The following is a 16,735-nucleotide window of genomic DNA, read 5'->3' as shown; positions in this document are numbered from 1 at the left end:
TATCATCACTTTCCACGAAATGTGACAAAAATTGCACTTATTTCGAATCTTTTAAAGAGCAAAGACGAAGAGCAGCTGCAATTGAGTTAGAATGTGTCTGCTGTTGTTGGTAACAGACCCATCGCACCGTTAAAAAATGAGTGCTTTGCTCTCGAAAGTAGATGTTAGCATATCGGAGCTTTTTGGGCGCTCTGAAAGGTCTTTGGACCTCTATTTGGGAGACCCAGTCCAACCCGGCGATGGAGAGGCGGACATTCCCCATGGGATCAACATGATTGACAGCGCATATTCCAGTACTATAAACCTGCCTGACTCCGAACTTTTTTGCTTCAGCGTGTCTTTAGGGTTTGACTGCATTACAATGTACCGATTGACTGGTCACCATGACGTTAATGTGGTTCAATTGCACATGAATCAACAACTGATGAACATGCACCATACAATGACACTGCATGCTACGGGCAGAGATGTAGTGATTCGGTTGGTGCTAAAGGACGGGAAATACGCTGTTGCTAACCTGCCATTGCAACTGTTTGATGATTTGGATGCAACAAAGATAAATGGCATCGAATGGTTCAAAGTCTACTCCCCCTATGATTTTAGTGTGAGAGTCCCACATCTACTGTACACTGTGTCTCCTGAGTTTTCTGTGGTGTTCTTGGAGGACGGTGGGCTGTTAGGCCTGAAGAATGTTGGCGAAGACTTGTTGGAGCCCGCTTTATTCAACGATAGCTCCTACTTCCAGAGCATGTTCAGTATATTCAGGAAACTGAAGAGCAATGGGTCACACAATGGGCCAGGTAAAGTTGTCAGCTGCTCAGTTTTCCAAGAACGATACTTGATTCTGCTGACAGAATTCTGCTTTTTAAGAATATGGGATTTAACTACTTTTAACCTAATCCAGAACTATGACCTTTCCAATGGTGCAAGTGACAGAAGAGCGTTCGATGTCTCTGGGAACTACCTGTCTCTTTTCCACAACATACTCGTTATATTTTCCCCTAATGACAGTGGCACGTTCCATATTGGTACGCTTTCCGTGGATAATGCAGCAGTCTTGCAATTTCAACTGAAGAATAGGATACAGACAAACATTACATCGTCTGCCATTTGGTTTCTCTCCGATATGAAACTTGGTAGGCCAATTGATTTAAATTATGAGAAAAGCTACGTCAACCTGTCCGTTCTTTGGAAAAGTGGCAACGCGAGCAAGCTACAGATTTTGAATATCCAAGATGATGATTTAGTGCATTTTGAGTGGATAGAGTCGTCAAGCAGATCCATTAGCGAACCCAATTCAGAGCTTGACCTGATCACGCACGTGGAGGATGCAGAACTTGAATACGACACATTGTTACTACAATTAAAGGCGCACTACCCTAGCGATATTTTGGAAAAGGCACAAAATATACTGAGTGCGAATAACATTGTCGTGAACATAAACACCACCACAAGGGAACAAAATTTGGAATACTTGTCCAACTTGCAAACGATACTGAAAGATTTGAAAGCCCAGTGCAGTGAAGTGTCAACCATTTCGGTTTATAAAGACGAGATCATTTTTGTAAACTGTTTGAAACGGTATTCGCATTCCGCTTATAAGGCAAACCCTGACATCGACAACTTTTTCTTGAACATCAACGCTGAATCTAAGGATAACGATGAGGTTTCCACATTTTTGAAGCCTATTGACAAATTTGTTTCCACTTTACCAAGAGAAATCCTACCGACTCTATCGGAACAATTTATCAACATCATATCTCATGAAAAAATTAGTGATCTGACACCGCAAGAGAAGTTTACACACATCTTCAAATCCACACTACAATCTGAAATAAACCTGGCAGCGTTGCAAGAACTGTACCAAACATTGAACTCGCTAGACACTATTAGTGCGTTGAATAACCTCATCGAAAACCATCTGGATATTATAGAAAAATTCGACAACAAGGGACAGAATTTCATTTCGTCCATAAGGCAGTCTCCCGTCATCAATATACTGGCCATAAAGGGACTACATCAGCACGTCAGTATACAACATCATTTTGTTCTTGAAGTTCTGCTAACTTTTGTTTTTTTGGAGACTAATTATTCCTTGGTCGAAGCTCAATTGAGCAAACTTCTCGAAATTCATTTCAAGCAGGCGCTATTTTTGAGAATGGTCCAGCGGAATAAACTGTTACTGATAGAAGAGATCTTTCTGAGAACAACGAAGCATGGGAACGGTGTCGATATTTACTCATATGCTGATTGGAATAGGTTTATTCAGCACGCCACACAACAGATCTACAACACATCCTTAGATTCAAATCAGTACCTCTGGAGGTTTTTGGACAAGTACATCATCAACCGATCTCCCGATGTATCAAGACGGGACAGCCTCGTTTTTGAGAACAGTATCTCTTCCAAGTTCTATATTCGTGGGAACCAAGTCCATGAATTGATAGAGGCTTTGTGTCAGTTTGTTTGTGGAAAATATGACGAATCTTATGAATTGTTCCAAAAGCATGACAACTATGTCAACTTAACTACTGAGTCCCTGCCTCGGTTTCTTTTACAGAGCAAAGAGGGTGCAAATTTATGGACGCCACTGCTACAGTCCCTGGACATTCAGACATTTAAGAGAGCGCGCTTCAATTACTACTTGTCCTGTTTGTTTAACCAGTGTGGGAACCGCCCTGACCTGGCTCTCAGAGCCATCAAAACGTCCATCGAGTTTTCTTTGCTGGACGACACTGACAGTGAGCAACTGGACATTGCTACAGAGCAACACCAGCAACTTTTGAATTTGCTAATACATTTTGGTCTATTTGAAGAGGTCGTTGATGTATTGAGGCTGAGCCACGATGCTTTACCCTTGGCTGAGAAGACCAAATACTTCGAGCTGCTGTTGCGTTCTCCTGACTGGAACGGTACCTTCTTTAGCAAAGTTTTACAGTTTTGCGAGAGTCACAAGGATGAACCGCTGTCGTACAGGGACCGCGAGATTATAGATTCGATATTGCAAGACAATCTCGCCAGTGGCGATTGGCAAGATTACAAGAGACTGTACAGTTTCCGCTTGTTGAGCGGGTCTGTGAGGGAGGCCGCTGAGACGATCTATCAGTACTATAAGAGATATCAAAGTACCCCGGGTGCTGCTGTCGTTAAGCGTAAGTGCTATCTGATTGTCATGAATATACTGGCGACTTTTGACACGAAATACGACCAATGGTTGCTCGACGGTAATGACGTGGTGACGCTGGAGGACTTAAAAAGTGACACGCTGATTGTGTAACGTATAGTGTGCCAAGTTGCTTATTAGACTTACGTAAACTCGTGTATAAATGTATCAATTGATGAGGAATTGGATTGACATGTGGCGAGGGGGGGTGGGACAGATCACCCTCTGTTCATGGTGTTCCCGCTTCCCTTGGCGTGTGTTTCCTTGAACTCGTCCCACTCGCGGGCTTTATACGTCTGTGCGTCGTTCCAGGCATCGTCGTCCTCGTGCTTTTTGTCCGCGTCATCGTCCGGGATCTCCCCACCGCCTTGAAGGACCCTCCCAGTGTCCAATTCGTTCTGTAAAAACTGTTCTACGGACATGGTGGGTCCATACTGGCCATAGCCAAACACTTTATCCTTTAACTTGGACTTGTTGTCGACGAGGGTGAAGTTTTGGAGCACTTTGCCCTGTTTGGACAAAAGCGGTTTGTTCAAGACCTCGAGTTTGTCCGTGTACGCCTCCTTTGCGTGTTCCGTACTATCCTGGGGCAGTTCCTCAACTCTGGGCCCGTTCTTCAAGAAGTTTTCGAGCAGCTCCACCTCGTAGAGGTTCTGTTCCACCTCGTTCAAAGCGGCGTAGCTCAAGTTGGACAACTTTGTGAGCATTAGTTCCCTGTAGACCTCGTCACCGTCACTGTCTCCATCACTGTCGCCGTACTTCTTCTGTAGCAGCTTCAACCTGTCGTCCAGTTGCTTGGTCCGCTGGTGTATCTCGATCTTCTGCTGCCTCTTGACGTACGCTTGTCCCAGTTCATCGCCCGTTGGGTTCCTCCCCGCAGTGAACAATTCCTGCAGCGTTGGGTGTAACGTCTCGTTGAAGGACTCCAGTTTCCCGGCAAGGTACTTGTCCAAGATGCCGTAGTCCTGCAGGGACACGAGGAACTGCATGAACAGTTGCACTGCCTTGTTGAGGAACATGACTTTGAAGCGGTTGCGTTGTGCCGGGTCCGCTGGTTGTTTCCGGGCGCATAGCAGCGCAAGGTAGTAGTCCACGGCGAGGTACTTCAGCGACGACGTCGGCAAGTCGTCGAGAGTCTCGTTGGAGCTGAACAGCGCGAGTTGACCAAACAGTTTGTCCTTCAAAGCGACGAGCCGTTCAATAGTGGAAGATACCTGCGCCTGGTACTCCTCAGAGTCCTGCCGCAGGGGACCACTGCGCAGCTGCGACTCGTAGGCACGTACGACAGCATCGAACTCACTGCTGACTGACATCTCTCGGGGTCCCTATGGCAGTAGAGTAGGTGAGCATTAAGAGATGACACAAATTGTTCATTATATAACGAGATGGGCACCTCTTAAGAGGACCAGAATGGTATATATAACGGTATTTAAGTGGTCTCATTCACCAGAAGAGTAGCAAATGACCGCCCATTTACCGCTGGAGGACCACCAGCTTCCCTTGCCAGGGTGGTCCCTCTCCCAGAGTTGCGAGAGTCTTTCGTCGACGCCCGGTTCGAGTCCGACTTGGACGTCAGCTTTGCAAGTTCTGAGCGAGAGCAATGTGACGCCGTTGTGGGCGAGCGGTCCGATGGCTACCCCCCAGGGGGTCGTTCTGGGCCAAGTCCTGTCCCCCGTGAGCTTCCTGTAGTTGAGGTCACCCTTGAAGATAACGAGCGCTGACTGTGCGAGTGTCGAATGGACCTCTGCGCCGCCGTGTTGCCCTTGCACCGGGTCAATGTGCCAGTAGTCCAGGTCTGTAGTCCAGAAGGGGTGTGACTCAATGGTGAGTGCATTGGAGTTGCGGAACGCATCGATGTCCGCGGCGAACAAGTCCATTGCGGCGGCGTCCTCCTGCGAGTCGCAGGGGAAGAATTGTCTGTCACGGAGGTCCGCGATCAAGACGTCAAGGTCCTTGACCATGACGTCTGAGACCATGTATGGGATCGCCTTTGCGTGGAAGACACACTTGCTTGCTAGCCCCGTGTGCAGTAGGAACGCTGCGAGCATAAGGTCCGCGTACAACTCGAACCCGGAGTTATCCAGGACGAAGTCCACCTGTTGGTCACCTGAGGATTCCTGCAGAAGCTGGTCCAATGCGCGGTCCGTGTCGTTGACGAGGATCTTTGCCTCGGATGCCTGCCGTGCTTTGGCGCCCTGGATGGACTTGATGTCCTCCAGCGTTGCGTTGGTGAGAAGGGACAGGTCCGTGGCGTTCCCCCACAGGGAGATCTCCACAAACTCCTTGAATAGCACTTGCAGAGTGGACCTGTCGGCGCCCTGTGCAGCCAATTGCATCAGCTGTGGTTTCAAGTTAGCGTACCGGTGTGCCAACTCGACGACACCGTGCTGCGACGCCTTGAACGTCGACTGCTTCAACTTGTTGAACACGTCGAAGTGTGACCATTCAGATTGCAGCGCAAACAGCACATGGATCCGCCAGTACAAGTAAATTTCCGTGTACAGCCACTCTGAGTGTCCCCATGAGAACCCGGCGTGTTTGGGGTCCCGCTCCAAGTACTCGTTCAGGGACCCTGGAATATCAGCTTTTTGAACCTCCTCTTGGGAGAATGGTCTCAGTGGACCTTTCGCCATGATCTCCTGCTTCAACGACAGAAGTTGTCTGTGAATCACACCAGCCTGCTCCCTTGCCAGGGGACCCGCAGCAGAAGCTACAGCAGCCTCGACGTCGTCCACGGCGTTCTGCACAATGATGGGCCACCGTTCAGTACCTGTAAACTGGCCGAACGTGTTCTCATCATCCAGCATGAACCTTCTCGGTGGCTCACCGTTTTGTAACTCTGCCATTGACATCGTAGTAGCAATCGTTGTAGTGGTTTGTCGGTTCTTTGTCAACTAGTCGTTAGAGGTAGAAGTCGTCGAAGTTTAAAGAATGTGACAGCCTTTAAATAACGACGAAGACGATGAGCAGAAGCAGCAATTGGTTCTAACAGCTTGTTCTAGCAGCTTGTTCTGGCAACTTGTTCCAGCATCAGCAGGGTTTGACACGCCAGAAATGAGTTTCTATGCGAACCTCCCCGTTGGTGTCGGTGACGTGGCCGCACAGCCGACCTTGTTCGAAGTTGTGTCGTCAGAAGAGGTCGAGGCGTTGCTGCCCCGTGCGTTGCGGTACGTGCTGGCACGGCACTGGGTCGCTGGCCGTCCCACGAGGGTCAACCTGTGGCTGCACAACCGCTTCGACGAGTGGTATTTCGGTGTCGTGAAGCTCGCTGTCGAGTGGTACCATCTGCAGACGCACGGCACGACGTTCGTCGACAAGTTCTACGGGCTGGGCAGGGCGTCCGCTGTCGAGGGCACGCCGCTGACGAGGGTCCAGCGGATCGCCGTCATGTTGCAGAAGATCGTGGTGCCGTACGTCGAGGAGAAGTTGCAACGGTATGGCGAAGTTGGTTTGCTGGGCCAGTGGGTCCCACTAGCTACACGGCTTATACGATTGCTGGACTTGCTATGGAAGTTGCGGTACTTGCAAGGAGACCCCTGCAGTGCTGGGATCCTGGACTACTTGTTCCGTATCCGACGTACGAGACTTGCGACGTCGAGTGCAGATTCAGGAAACATGGAACCATCGAGCAGCAGGCTCCCCAGGTCCAATTGGTACAGTGTCGCTGGACAGTGGGCTCGCGGTGCAGGGACTGTCGGTAACGCAGCGTTGTACTCTTGCTCGCAATTGTTCCCGTTGTTCATCTTCTCCCTCAAAGTGTACCAGTGGCTGCAGGACCATGCGGACCAGCAGCGTGGGTCCCAGGGCGACGAGGACACGGTCCCAGCACCGGGACCCTTCAAAATGTCCACGGCTCCCATGACAAGTGGGTGTCCAGTGTGTCGCGATGAAGTGCGTAATGCTTGTGTTCTCGAAACCGGTGTCGTAGTGTGCTACCCGTGTGCCCTAGCGTACGTATCCTCCCACGAGGGGAAGTGCCCAGTGACGGGGAAGCAGTTGCTGGGATGTACTCTCGACGATGAGGGCCAATGGACTTTCCGTGACGGTTTGCGCAAGTTGCTCATATGAGGAAGAGCAGATCTCATCCCTGCAGCAGAGACCACTGCTCGAGCTCGATGAGGAGCAATTGCAACTCTGTCTCGCTGCGGAGCACCGCAGCCTCGACGTCCGCCGTCGGGCCCATTTGTAACCTGTTGAGTAACATAGCGACCCTCCGCAGTATAAGGTCGTGCGACTCCCGTGGGGTCTCCCGTGGGGACCCCACGGGAGACTGCTGGCAGTACTGTATAACCCTCTGTACCTTCGTAATCAACTCTCGGACGACGTCTTCGCTCTCGCCATGTTCTGCCCCAGTGGCACTGGCAATTGCAATTGCAGGGTCCACCGTCGGCTGCTCCTCGACCCACTCGTAGAAGATCCTATCCTGTGGACCGCAAGGTGGTCTGTAGCACCGAAGCACCCCTTGTTGAGCATCGTACGTGAACAGTATGCCCTCTTTACCTGGGGCCACACTGGGCAATCGGTTCCAAAGACCAGCGGGGTCTGTACCCCCCTCCTCGATGAGCCATCCAAGAGCCCCCCACTGCCGATGTACCTCTTGTACGAGTCCCATCCGGTTCTCCAGCACAGACGGCGAGGTCCCCTCTGAAGCTGCGATACTCGTCCGCACGATGACCTGTGAGTCCCGTCTCTCCCCCATCAGCAGGAACACACCTCCAGAGTCAGGACCGCCGTCAAGCTCACGGTGCATGTGCACCTCACGCACAGCTATAGCATCCACCAGCACCTTCATCGCGTCGCTGTAGTGGTCGTAGTGGTGATGGTGATGGGTACAGGTTGGCGTTCTTTAAGACTATGTACAGGTTGTATAGTATGTAGTGTGGTACTGGGACTGCACTGGGACTAGCACCGGCAACGGGTTCTCGTTCTACTGGACTTGCAGCGGTGCAATTGGAGTCGTGCCTTGACTCCTGCGCTTGGTACCAGTAGCAGCAGCTCAAGGGCTAGTGCAATTGAGTTTGCACTGATTGCACTGGTTAGACGATGACCGTACCAGGGTCTATCACGTCAGTGGTCTCCCCCGGCGAGTAGCAGTACCACTTCATCAGCGCATCCGTGGCAGCCCTTGCCTTGGCCTCCTTCAACGAGCTACCAAACCCTTCGCCAAGTTGCTCTTCGCCGGAGAACACGCCAACGATGAACACTGGTGCTCGAGAGAGCCTCCCAGACTCCGCGAGCAGCCGTGAAGTGGGTCTCTGTAGTCGTTCTCTCGTGCAGAGTCTCGCTAGTTCCCGCGTCGGTTGCTCGAACGAGAAGAGAGCTTTGACGTCCAGTCGCCGCGAGAGGACGTGATCCCGGATGAACTGGGTCGAGAGCGCGGGGGACACGGTCCAGAGCACGGCGAGCGTGCTGCGCACAAAGAGGGCGAGCGCACTACCACTAGAACTGGAAACAGGTGCTTGTGTACCTGTTTCCAATGGAATAGAAGTAGCAACAGCAGCTGTACCTGGGGCATCTGCCTCCGGTGCCGTTGCGTTTCCGCTAACATCCGCAACTGATCCAGCTTCATGAATTGAGCTTCCACTGGCTGCACTCGCAATTGAGCTTGCACTCGCACCACCAACGTACCTCAATCTCCCAAGAGTCGCCTCGACCGTCTCCCCCGATAGAAACCTGTCCAACACTCCCCTCGTCTCCGGTTGAACCCCCCATCCTCGAGCTATCCCTGCTAAGACACCTTCCCCGATGTACCCGTCCACCGCTGCGTTCAGCACGGGCAAGGGCAGTCTCGGGAACCGTCTCAGCAACTCGGCAGTGACCTCCATCGTGAGCAAGTTCTTCCCAAAGATGTTCAACCCACGATTATCAAGCGCCCCGCTGGCCCCCGGCCCAGCACCGCTCTTGCAACTGAGACACCTCGCGAGATGCGCCGTCGTGAACGCCTCGGGCAGTCGCAGCCGGCTGTGCAGCGCAACGAGAGCACTGCTCTTGTCCGTGACCTCTTGGGGCAGTCGACGAAGCACCGCGGCCTCCTCCTCGACGTACTTCCTGAACTCAGCAACTCCACCACCACCGGGGGGGACACCGCCACGGGCAACACGCCCAACTGTACTGTACCACACGGCAGGGACCCTCTTTAACATCCTCGTCGTCGTCGTCAACACCTCTTGGACAGTGTTTGAGAGTTGGTCTTTAATGCAGTTGACGATTAGTTGATGATGATGAAGTGATGGGTCCACCAGAAGGTGGGTAGGATGGCCGTATGAGGTCTGCACTGCGCGGTGCGGTACCGTCGACGGTCTATGCGCTGAGCACTGTTCCTGGGCGGAGTGCGCTTGCTGTGGTGCGCGTCTCTGGTCCCCAGAGTGCCTCGGTGTTCCAATCATTGACACGTCGTGCCAAGCAAGGTCCACCACCTGCACGGCAGGCGCTGTTGAGGAAGCTGTACGCCCCGGGGATGGCCACAGGTGCGAGTCCCATTGATACGGCGATCTGCGTGTGGTACAAGGGTCCTCACAGCTTCACTGGGGAGGATACGCTCGAGTTGCAACTGCATGGTGGGAGGGCCATCGTTGCCAAGGTGTTGCAAGCGCTGCAGGAGTTGCAATTGACACCTGCTGGTCCTGGGGAGTTCTCCCGGAGGGCGCTGCGGCACCGGAAGCTTGGGCTTCTTGAGCTGGAGGCCATGCGGGAGGCCATTGACAGCGATACGGAGACGCAGCGGGTCGCTGCCGCTGGTGCTGGGGCCAGTAAGCTCCGCAGTGAACTGCTCAGCTGGAGACAGACGCTGCTTGAGTGTCTTGTTGAGGTGCAGGCAGCAATTGACTTTGGAGAGGACGTAGAGGTGACTCGGTCCCCAGTTCTTCTGTCCCGGCTCGCGCAATTGCGCCGGGAGTCCCACGCGGTGCTGGAGAGGGCCCGCCGTGGCCAATTGCTCTCCCAGGGTGTTCGCGTCGTGCTGTTCGGTGCACCCAACGCGGGGAAGTCTTCACTGCTGAACCTGTTGGCCCGCGACGAACACGCCATTGTGAGCGATCTTCCGGGGACCACTAGGGACTCCATCGACACTTTGCTCGACATGGGCGGTTTCAAGACCATACTAAGCGACACCGCCGGTATTAGGGACCTTGGCGACTCTGGGGAGTCCCTTGCGTCCCGCAGCATCGAACAGATCGGGATCCAAAGGGCGTGCGGGAAGCTCGCCGCGGCAGACCTCGCAGTACTCGTCGTGGACGGGTCCCCCGAGGGTTTACTTGCCCAGGCGGAGATCTCACGGCTGTTGCAATTGCCCCGTCCGCAACAGCTCGTCGTCGCGGTGAACAAGTCGGACCTCTTGGGCCCGTCTACACTCCCACAGGCCATTGATACTTGGCGACAGAGGCTGGGACCCACGGTCCCCGTCGTCCCCGTCTCCTGCAAGACGCACGGCGGCGCAGAGGACCTTGTTGCGGCACTTAAGAAGCAGTTTACGTTGCTGACCGGTTCGAACTCGCAGGTCGAGGAACCAGTGATGGTATCGCACCGGGTCCATGACACTCTCGAGAACGAGATCATCGCGAGTGTAGACGCCGTACTTTCTCAGGGTCCTGACACAGACCTTGCGCTTGTCTGCGAACACCTACAAGCGGCCGCGCACGGCGTGGGGAAGATCCTCGGCGACGCTATCGGCATCGAAGAGGTCCTCGACGGCGTCTTCGCCAACTTCTGCATAGGTAAGTAGTCTTGGGTATACATGTATATACGTATTGGGCCCTAGCTATGGGTCCCAGTAGAGTAGCAATTGACATTAGGCCTCGCTCTCGCCAAACCCTAGCGACTTGAGGACGTTGCGCTTGACCTGGCGCTCGAACTCCGGCCTGTTGTCCCTCCAGAGGACGCAAGCGTCGATGTTGGCGCCGCTCTCGACGTTGGGCTCACTAAGCATCGAGACCACGGAGAGCAGGATCTTCTCGACGGACTGCACGGGCGACCAGCGCTCCTCGGCGAGCTCGTACTGGTTTGGATCTTCCCCCGGTGCGTGCAGGATCGAGATACATACCTCCCCGTTAGGGTACACGTTCGGGTGCAACACGCTGGGCACAAACGTCAGCTTCGGCGGCGACAGCGGGTAGTCCCTGGGGAACCGCAGCTGTGCCTCGAACACTCCGCCCTCGTAGGGGGAGTCCGGCGGACCTTGTACGAGACAGTCCCACAGAAACAGGTCCGACTCGTCCTGTGGACCAGCGACGATCCCTGGCGGTGGGTCTCGCATCAGCTGCTGCAGCTCCTTCAACAGTCTCCGTTGCGCGGTCTTCGACATCGCAGTGAGGTAGTGTGGCTCTGGTACTTGTAGTTCTTCTGGTTCTTGTAGTAAGCATCTCTTAAAGATTTGAATTCGATGTTGAACAAGCTGCCGATGAGCAACTGGTTGGAGTGGTAGTGCATAATACCAGGCCCCCATGATCATATACAACGGGGACAAGTACGCGTGTGTGTCGTGCATCCGTGGGCACCGGTCGAGCCAGTGCCGGCACACAGCGCGGATGCTCGTGAAGGTGCGTACGCGCGGACGGCCGTCGCCTATCGACATCAGGGACTGCATCATGGTCGACGTGACGTCGCGGGTCGGTGGGAAGCACGGTGGTCTTGGTTGTGGCGGTGGCGTCGAGGGATCTGGGGACTCTCTAGGATCTGGGGACCTCGGTGGGTCTCCCTTGGGGAATGACGACCGGCCCTGTTGCGAGCGGATGGAAGCGCAGCCTGTCATCTACATTCGTGCGAAGCAGACGCAGAAGGCGATGATTGTCGATGGGAAACTCCAGATCATCGTCAATGGTGCCGCACAGGACGATGTGTCGCCCTCTGAATTGTCTGACGTCGCTTACGTCTCGGAGACGGAATTCCTCAGACAGCACTCCGCGCCCACAAGCTCCAGCAACATCGCAAATACGGGGAGGCCCGGTAACAAGTGCTGCGATCCGTACCATATAGTGGACGGCCCAAACCTCGCAGAGATGCGGTCGTTCACGCACTTGCTCGACGGTAATGGTCCCACTGACGGGTCTTCCCCACTTAGCGCACTGCAGACACCAGACAGCGTAGAAGCTGCGGTCCCCCGGGTCTTGCAATCAGGGCAGCCCAAGCGCGAACACAGCTTCGACGAAGAACCGCTGAAGTCCGGCGGGCTCGTGGAGCACAGAGAGGACAAGAACGTCGACGTGTACACGCACCGGGGGATATACCTCAGCTCCGAGTGCTCCTGTGAGGACGACTCGTGCGTCTGCATCAACTGCCTCATACACAGGAACGAGGAGGAGCTCTCCATGTACATACGACAGAGCGGTGTACCATTGACGAACTTGTCCGAACTGACCAAGACGACCAAGATGGACGAGATCGCCAGTTGTTCAGGGCCCGGGTGCAAGTGTTCACCAATAGAATGCGACTGCGCAAGGTGTGCGGTGCACCCGACAGAACTGTTCCCCTTCGAAAGGTTCTACTACAGAGGGTTGCTCAATGTCACTCTCAAGAGGAAGACCGTCATACAGTTCCAGGGGAAACTCGTCCCCTCGCGGTTCTGGTGGCAGTTCCTCACGGTCGAGGTGCCCGAGATGGCGGACGACAAGAGGGACTCGCTCAACTTACACAACTGGTTCGAGAAACTGTTACACAAGCATCACTCGGAACTCCTCAGCGCAGACTCGGACTGGTTCCTGCTTAACGACCTGGAAGGGTTCTATGTAATATGAAGACTACGTAAAATTGCACATCATACATTCATCACGGGTAGGTGGGGTGGTATCTCACTGTGGCCAGTTGGCGTCCTCGAGAATGAACTCTGCCTCGCGCTTGCCGCTCTCCCACGCACCGTAGACACATCCAGCGCCGTCCATGACCGTGTGTTCCCCAGCAAACCGGATCCTGGGGCCCTGCCCGTCACTCAGCGCGACGATCATGTCCAGGGCATCGTCCCCCGGGTGACATGCACTGTATGCACCCCGAGAGAACTCGTCTTGTGTCCAGTTCGATACAATGACGTTCTTCAACAGCGGCGCGAAGCCTCCTACATCATCACCGTGATCAACCGCCATGGCGTCCTGTAAAGGTGGACTCCCCAAGGTAGTCAATACTTTGTCCAGCACGGGCCGGAAATACTCGACTACCCGTTGCTTGTCGCCGCCTAGGGACTCGATGTACTGCGTCAGCGGTTCCTGCATGATCATCATGAAACTGGGCGTACCGTCGATCTTGCTCAAATTGACAAAGTACAGCGGGTGGTCCCAGCAGGTGCCGACCTGTGGTGTTTCAGGGTCTTCGACGAGTGCCTCGAGACTAGTCGCTGACCGCACCCGTTGGACAAACTCGCTGGAACTCTGCGCGAGAGTCAGGATCTTCGTGCTTTCGAGGGACCATGTGGTCCTGTCGAACTCGAAGATGACTTTCCCGAGCCCACCAAAGTGCATCCTTTCGAACGCACCCGTGATTCTCGTGTTCAGTGGTGGGGAGAACTGGATTCTCCCCTCTGCTGGCATAGTCTCAGTGGACAATTGCAGGACGCTCTGAGGGACCGTGACAATGCAGTAGTCCGCCTCGATATCGGCACCTTCAGGGCCCTGTGTCCTTACTTGGACCTTTCCGTCGCGAGTTCTCGAGATCGCTGCCACTGGTGAGTCGCAATGGATCCACTCCTGTGGGAACCCTGAGCTGATGCGGCGGACCACGGCGTCGAAGTTCATCACAAACGCGTTACGGCCCTGGTGCCCGAAATACGTGTCCCTTGCGCTCAAGAGCCGCCAGTCGATCCCATGCCAAAGTTCGAGGAACCGGGACAACTGCGGAGTGTACCTGATCTGGTTGTCCGTTAGGAACTGCCTCTTCTCGAACAGGTACTTGTAAACGAGATCCCTGAACGATGTGTCTCTCGTCCCTAGTTTCTGATGGTACTCCAAGTCCGCGAACTTGCTGATCTCGCTGTCAACGATCTCGAGCCGCATCTCTGGGTGTCTATCGAGCCGGCCCAGCCTGTTATCGATTAGGATCATGAAGTCGTCGTCGAAGGCAAAGGGCGCCGCACCACCGGCGGTTCCACCGGCACCGCCGGCACTTATTCGACACTCCTCAAAGAACAGGTCGTTCCTGAGCGTGTCGTGGTGCCAGGACGCCCCCAGATCGTATTTCCGCTTCCCGTCGTACCCTGTCACAGAGTGCAACCTGCCCCCGATCCGGCTCCTCGCCTCAAGAACGACACACTCTTGGACGCCCCGCTGGTACAGCGTCGCTGCGGCCTTCAGCCCAGAGATCCCTGCCCCCACGACTACAACTTTCATCGCGTGTGCAGCTCTGCCCTGGGTACCAACAGGTCAGTGAGTATCGTCATGGTAGTGGTGTATATTATATAATTAGTGTATAAAGATGATGGTAGTGCCGTTCGTCAGAAGTGTTGGTCGAACCACTGCAGCGTCTGGAGCAGTTCGTCTGCGATGGACTCCGCTGCATGTTGCTGCTGCTGCTGATCTTGTTGTTGGGGTGGTGACGGTGCTGGTGTGTTCTCGTTGTCGACTTCGTCGTCGACTCTGCCGAACTGTTTGAAATGGTGTTTGTTTGGTGAGTGGTCGCTCTGCGGTTTCGGGACCGTCTCCTGTAGGACCACTGTTGCTTGCTGTAGTTTGAGCACGCCGAACTTGTTCACCATCTTGATGCACCAGTAGCATTGCTTGAGCATTACGGGCTGGTTTTCCGGTGGGTTCCCCTCGAGTTCCTGCCAAAGTTCCATGAGTTCCGCGAGGACCGCTGCGTACTGTCTCTGTTGGACACCGCAGGAGACGAGGACGATGCATGCGAGGGAGCAAGTGAACAGCAGGGACAGGTGCGACCACCAGGGGGTTCCGAACTCCCCGCGGTGTACGAGTCTCTTTACCAGTGCCGCCGTGGCCTGGCACGTCTCCAGCAATCCGTGGTAGTCCATGGGGACGGGTTGCAGTAGGGATATGGGCCAGTCGGCCACTTGTTTTGTTGGGGACAGCAGTGGGAAAAGAGTGCGCAGTTCCCAAGTGAGTTTGACGTCCAAGTACGTGAGCGTTGGTTGTAGTTGCAGTACAGTGTCACGAGCTGGCCCCCTTGCGTGGTCCGTATACCACTGGTGCAGTTTGTCCCTGAGCACGATTGTCTCTGTGGGCCCGACCTCTTGGTCCTCACCACACTGTTGCAACTCGTCGATGATGAGTGCGAGTTGTAACATCTCGAGGGACCCCCCCTGGAACCACTCGTCCTGCTGCTGGGGCCCTGGTGGTTTCAACTTCGTGATGGAGATCGGGCAGGACCCAACTTTGCCCAGCTGGTGGGAGAAGATTTTGTCCACGGTGTACACTGTCCAGAAGCAATGGTAGTACTTCCCCGTGCTGTGGAGTGCCCCCGTCTGTTCCCCCTCTGCATCGACTTGTTCCGGCTTGGCCTCTAAGTTGAGGGACATCCCCCTGCACATGGCGACTGCCCTTGCGAGCGCCGCGTAGCAACTAGTCTGTCTGTAGCAACACCTGAGGTACGCGGCGATGAGCAGCCATGACTGGATCAGTTCTACGGACTCCCACTCGAAGCTGAACTCGGAGACGACCGCGTAGCTGTGATTGAACAGCGCGGTCTCGTCAACCCGCGGCGGGGGGCCGCAGCGGTACCTCTCCGCGGTGATGGCCATCAGGTACCCGATTGCGTTGAACAGCGAGTTGGCATCTGCAGCGGAGTCCCACTGCGACCAGAACACACGCTCGTTGACGATGCTGAACAGCGGGTTAACGTGGTCGAAGTAGTGCTGCACCAGCGGCCTGAGCTCCCTGAGCGGCGGCCTCGTGGCACTTGGCTGCAGGGCAAACGCCAAGAACGCACCGCCGGCGAGGTTCCACCCGTAGTTCTGCACGCTGGGCAACTGCAAGTCCTCTGCCGCAACGACAGACTCCGGCAACTGGGCAAGCACGCTCTCGCAGAAGTAGAAGGGCAGGACGTCCTGGTACCTCCTGTGGAACCTGAACTTCGAGAACGAGAACCCGAGCCAGGGCGACCCACGGCCCAACCCGACTGGAACGTTGGCCCTGGGGACCACAGAGGCACGAGCAGGCATCTGCGTCTGCACCTGCACCTTTGCATATCGGCAGATGCGGTCCGTCCTGGCACACCTGCTGCAGGGCTGCTTGCCGTCGCACTTGAGCTTCCGCCGCTGGCACACTGCACACGCGGCGCGCACCCTTCTCGCCACAGCCTGCTGCATGGCCCGCCTGCTACTTGGTTGCGATACCGATACCGAACGGCACCTCCGTCCTGCCAGACCTGGCGGAGTTTGTATCGGGCTTTCGCTGCTGCTCCTGCTCCTGCTCCTGACTGCTCCTGCTCGTCACCGTAGCCGGGTCTGCGACGGGACGGCGGTGTCGACGGAGTTTTGCGAACTCCTATTCGCAGCTCGACGATGGATAGGGCGGGGTTCTCCTATTTGTTCGAGCAAGGCCTCGAGGCCTCGATTATATAATGTATTGCGTGAGGGCGGGCGGTGGTTCTCGGTTGCGGGGCGCGTGAGCCGTGTCGGTCGTGGCGAGGTCTACTTGGAAC

At 54.9% G+C, this 16,735-nt stretch overlaps 11 protein-coding genes across 11 annotated transcripts; 4 read left to right on the top strand and 7 right to left on the bottom strand.

Annotated features, from left to right (window-relative positions):
• Positions 1-136: 136 nt before the first annotated feature.
• NUP120 (Nup120p) lies at positions 137-3,277 on the top strand (the record flags this gene model as incomplete). Its single annotated transcript, XM_022611088.1, has 1 exon — positions 137-3,277. The coding sequence occupies one exon, from the start codon at positions 137-139 to the stop codon at positions 3,275-3,277; it is 3,141 nt and encodes a 1,046-aa protein (XP_022467319.1).
• Positions 3,278-3,381: 104 nt separating this feature from the next.
• TAP42 (Tap42p) lies at positions 3,382-4,476 on the bottom strand (the record flags this gene model as incomplete). The annotated part of the gene is made up of 1 exon (XM_022611087.1): positions 3,382-4,476. The coding sequence occupies one exon, from the start codon at positions 4,474-4,476 to the stop codon at positions 3,382-3,384; it is 1,095 nt and encodes a 364-aa protein (XP_022467318.1).
• Positions 4,477-4,602: 126 nt separating this feature from the next.
• Positions 4,603-6,009, bottom strand: KNAG0M02200 (putative methyltransferase; the record flags this gene model as incomplete). Its single annotated transcript, XM_022611086.1, has 1 exon — positions 4,603-6,009. One exon carries the CDS (start codon positions 6,007-6,009, stop codon positions 4,603-4,605), a length of 1,407 nt encoding a protein of 468 aa, XP_022467317.1.
• Positions 6,010-6,217: 208 nt separating this feature from the next.
• Positions 6,218-7,231, top strand: PEX12 (ubiquitin-protein ligase peroxin 12; the record flags this gene model as incomplete). The annotated part of the gene is made up of 1 exon (XM_022611084.1): positions 6,218-7,231. The coding sequence occupies one exon, from the start codon at positions 6,218-6,220 to the stop codon at positions 7,229-7,231; it is 1,014 nt and encodes a 337-aa protein (XP_022467316.1).
• Positions 7,232-7,244: 13 nt separating this feature from the next.
• On the bottom strand, positions 7,245-7,955 carry CSI1 (Csi1p; the record flags this gene model as incomplete). Its single annotated transcript, XM_022611083.1, has 1 exon — positions 7,245-7,955. One exon carries the CDS (start codon positions 7,953-7,955, stop codon positions 7,245-7,247), a length of 711 nt encoding a protein of 236 aa, XP_022467315.1.
• A 244-nt stretch (positions 7,956-8,199) lies between these two features.
• MRPL3 (mitochondrial 54S ribosomal protein mL44) lies at positions 8,200-9,306 on the bottom strand (the record flags this gene model as incomplete). The annotated part of the gene is made up of 1 exon (XM_022611082.1): positions 8,200-9,306. One exon carries the CDS (start codon positions 9,304-9,306, stop codon positions 8,200-8,202), a length of 1,107 nt encoding a protein of 368 aa, XP_022467314.1.
• Positions 9,307-9,425: 119 nt separating this feature from the next.
• On the top strand, positions 9,426-10,883 carry MSS1 (Mss1p; the record flags this gene model as incomplete). The annotated part of the gene is made up of 1 exon (XM_022611081.1): positions 9,426-10,883. The coding sequence occupies one exon, from the start codon at positions 9,426-9,428 to the stop codon at positions 10,881-10,883; it is 1,458 nt and encodes a 485-aa protein (XP_022467313.1).
• A 66-nt stretch (positions 10,884-10,949) lies between these two features.
• Positions 10,950-11,462, bottom strand: UBC7 (E2 ubiquitin-conjugating protein UBC7; the record flags this gene model as incomplete). The annotated part of the gene is made up of 1 exon (XM_022611080.1): positions 10,950-11,462. The coding sequence occupies one exon, from the start codon at positions 11,460-11,462 to the stop codon at positions 10,950-10,952; it is 513 nt and encodes a 170-aa protein (XP_022467312.1).
• A 139-nt stretch (positions 11,463-11,601) lies between these two features.
• On the top strand, positions 11,602-12,891 carry MAC1 (Mac1p; the record flags this gene model as incomplete). The annotated part of the gene is made up of 1 exon (XM_022611079.1): positions 11,602-12,891. One exon carries the CDS (start codon positions 11,602-11,604, stop codon positions 12,889-12,891), a length of 1,290 nt encoding a protein of 429 aa, XP_022467311.1.
• A 54-nt stretch (positions 12,892-12,945) lies between these two features.
• Positions 12,946-14,469, bottom strand: FMS1 (polyamine oxidase; the record flags this gene model as incomplete). The annotated part of the gene is made up of 1 exon (XM_022611078.1): positions 12,946-14,469. The coding sequence occupies one exon, from the start codon at positions 14,467-14,469 to the stop codon at positions 12,946-12,948; it is 1,524 nt and encodes a 507-aa protein (XP_022467310.1).
• A 104-nt stretch (positions 14,470-14,573) lies between these two features.
• STB4 (Stb4p) lies at positions 14,574-16,400 on the bottom strand (the record flags this gene model as incomplete). The annotated part of the gene is made up of 1 exon (XM_022611077.1): positions 14,574-16,400. The coding sequence occupies one exon, from the start codon at positions 16,398-16,400 to the stop codon at positions 14,574-14,576; it is 1,827 nt and encodes a 608-aa protein (XP_022467309.1).
• Positions 16,401-16,735: the final 335 nt, after the last annotated feature.

The sequence above is a fragment of the Huiozyma naganishii genome, chromosome 13 (assembly GCF_000348985.1).
Source record: "Huiozyma naganishii CBS 8797 chromosome 13, complete genome".
Classification (NCBI taxonomy): Eukaryota; Fungi; Ascomycota; class Saccharomycetes; order Saccharomycetales; family Saccharomycetaceae; genus Huiozyma; species Huiozyma naganishii.
This window is presented reverse-complemented; position numbering and strand designations above follow the sequence as displayed.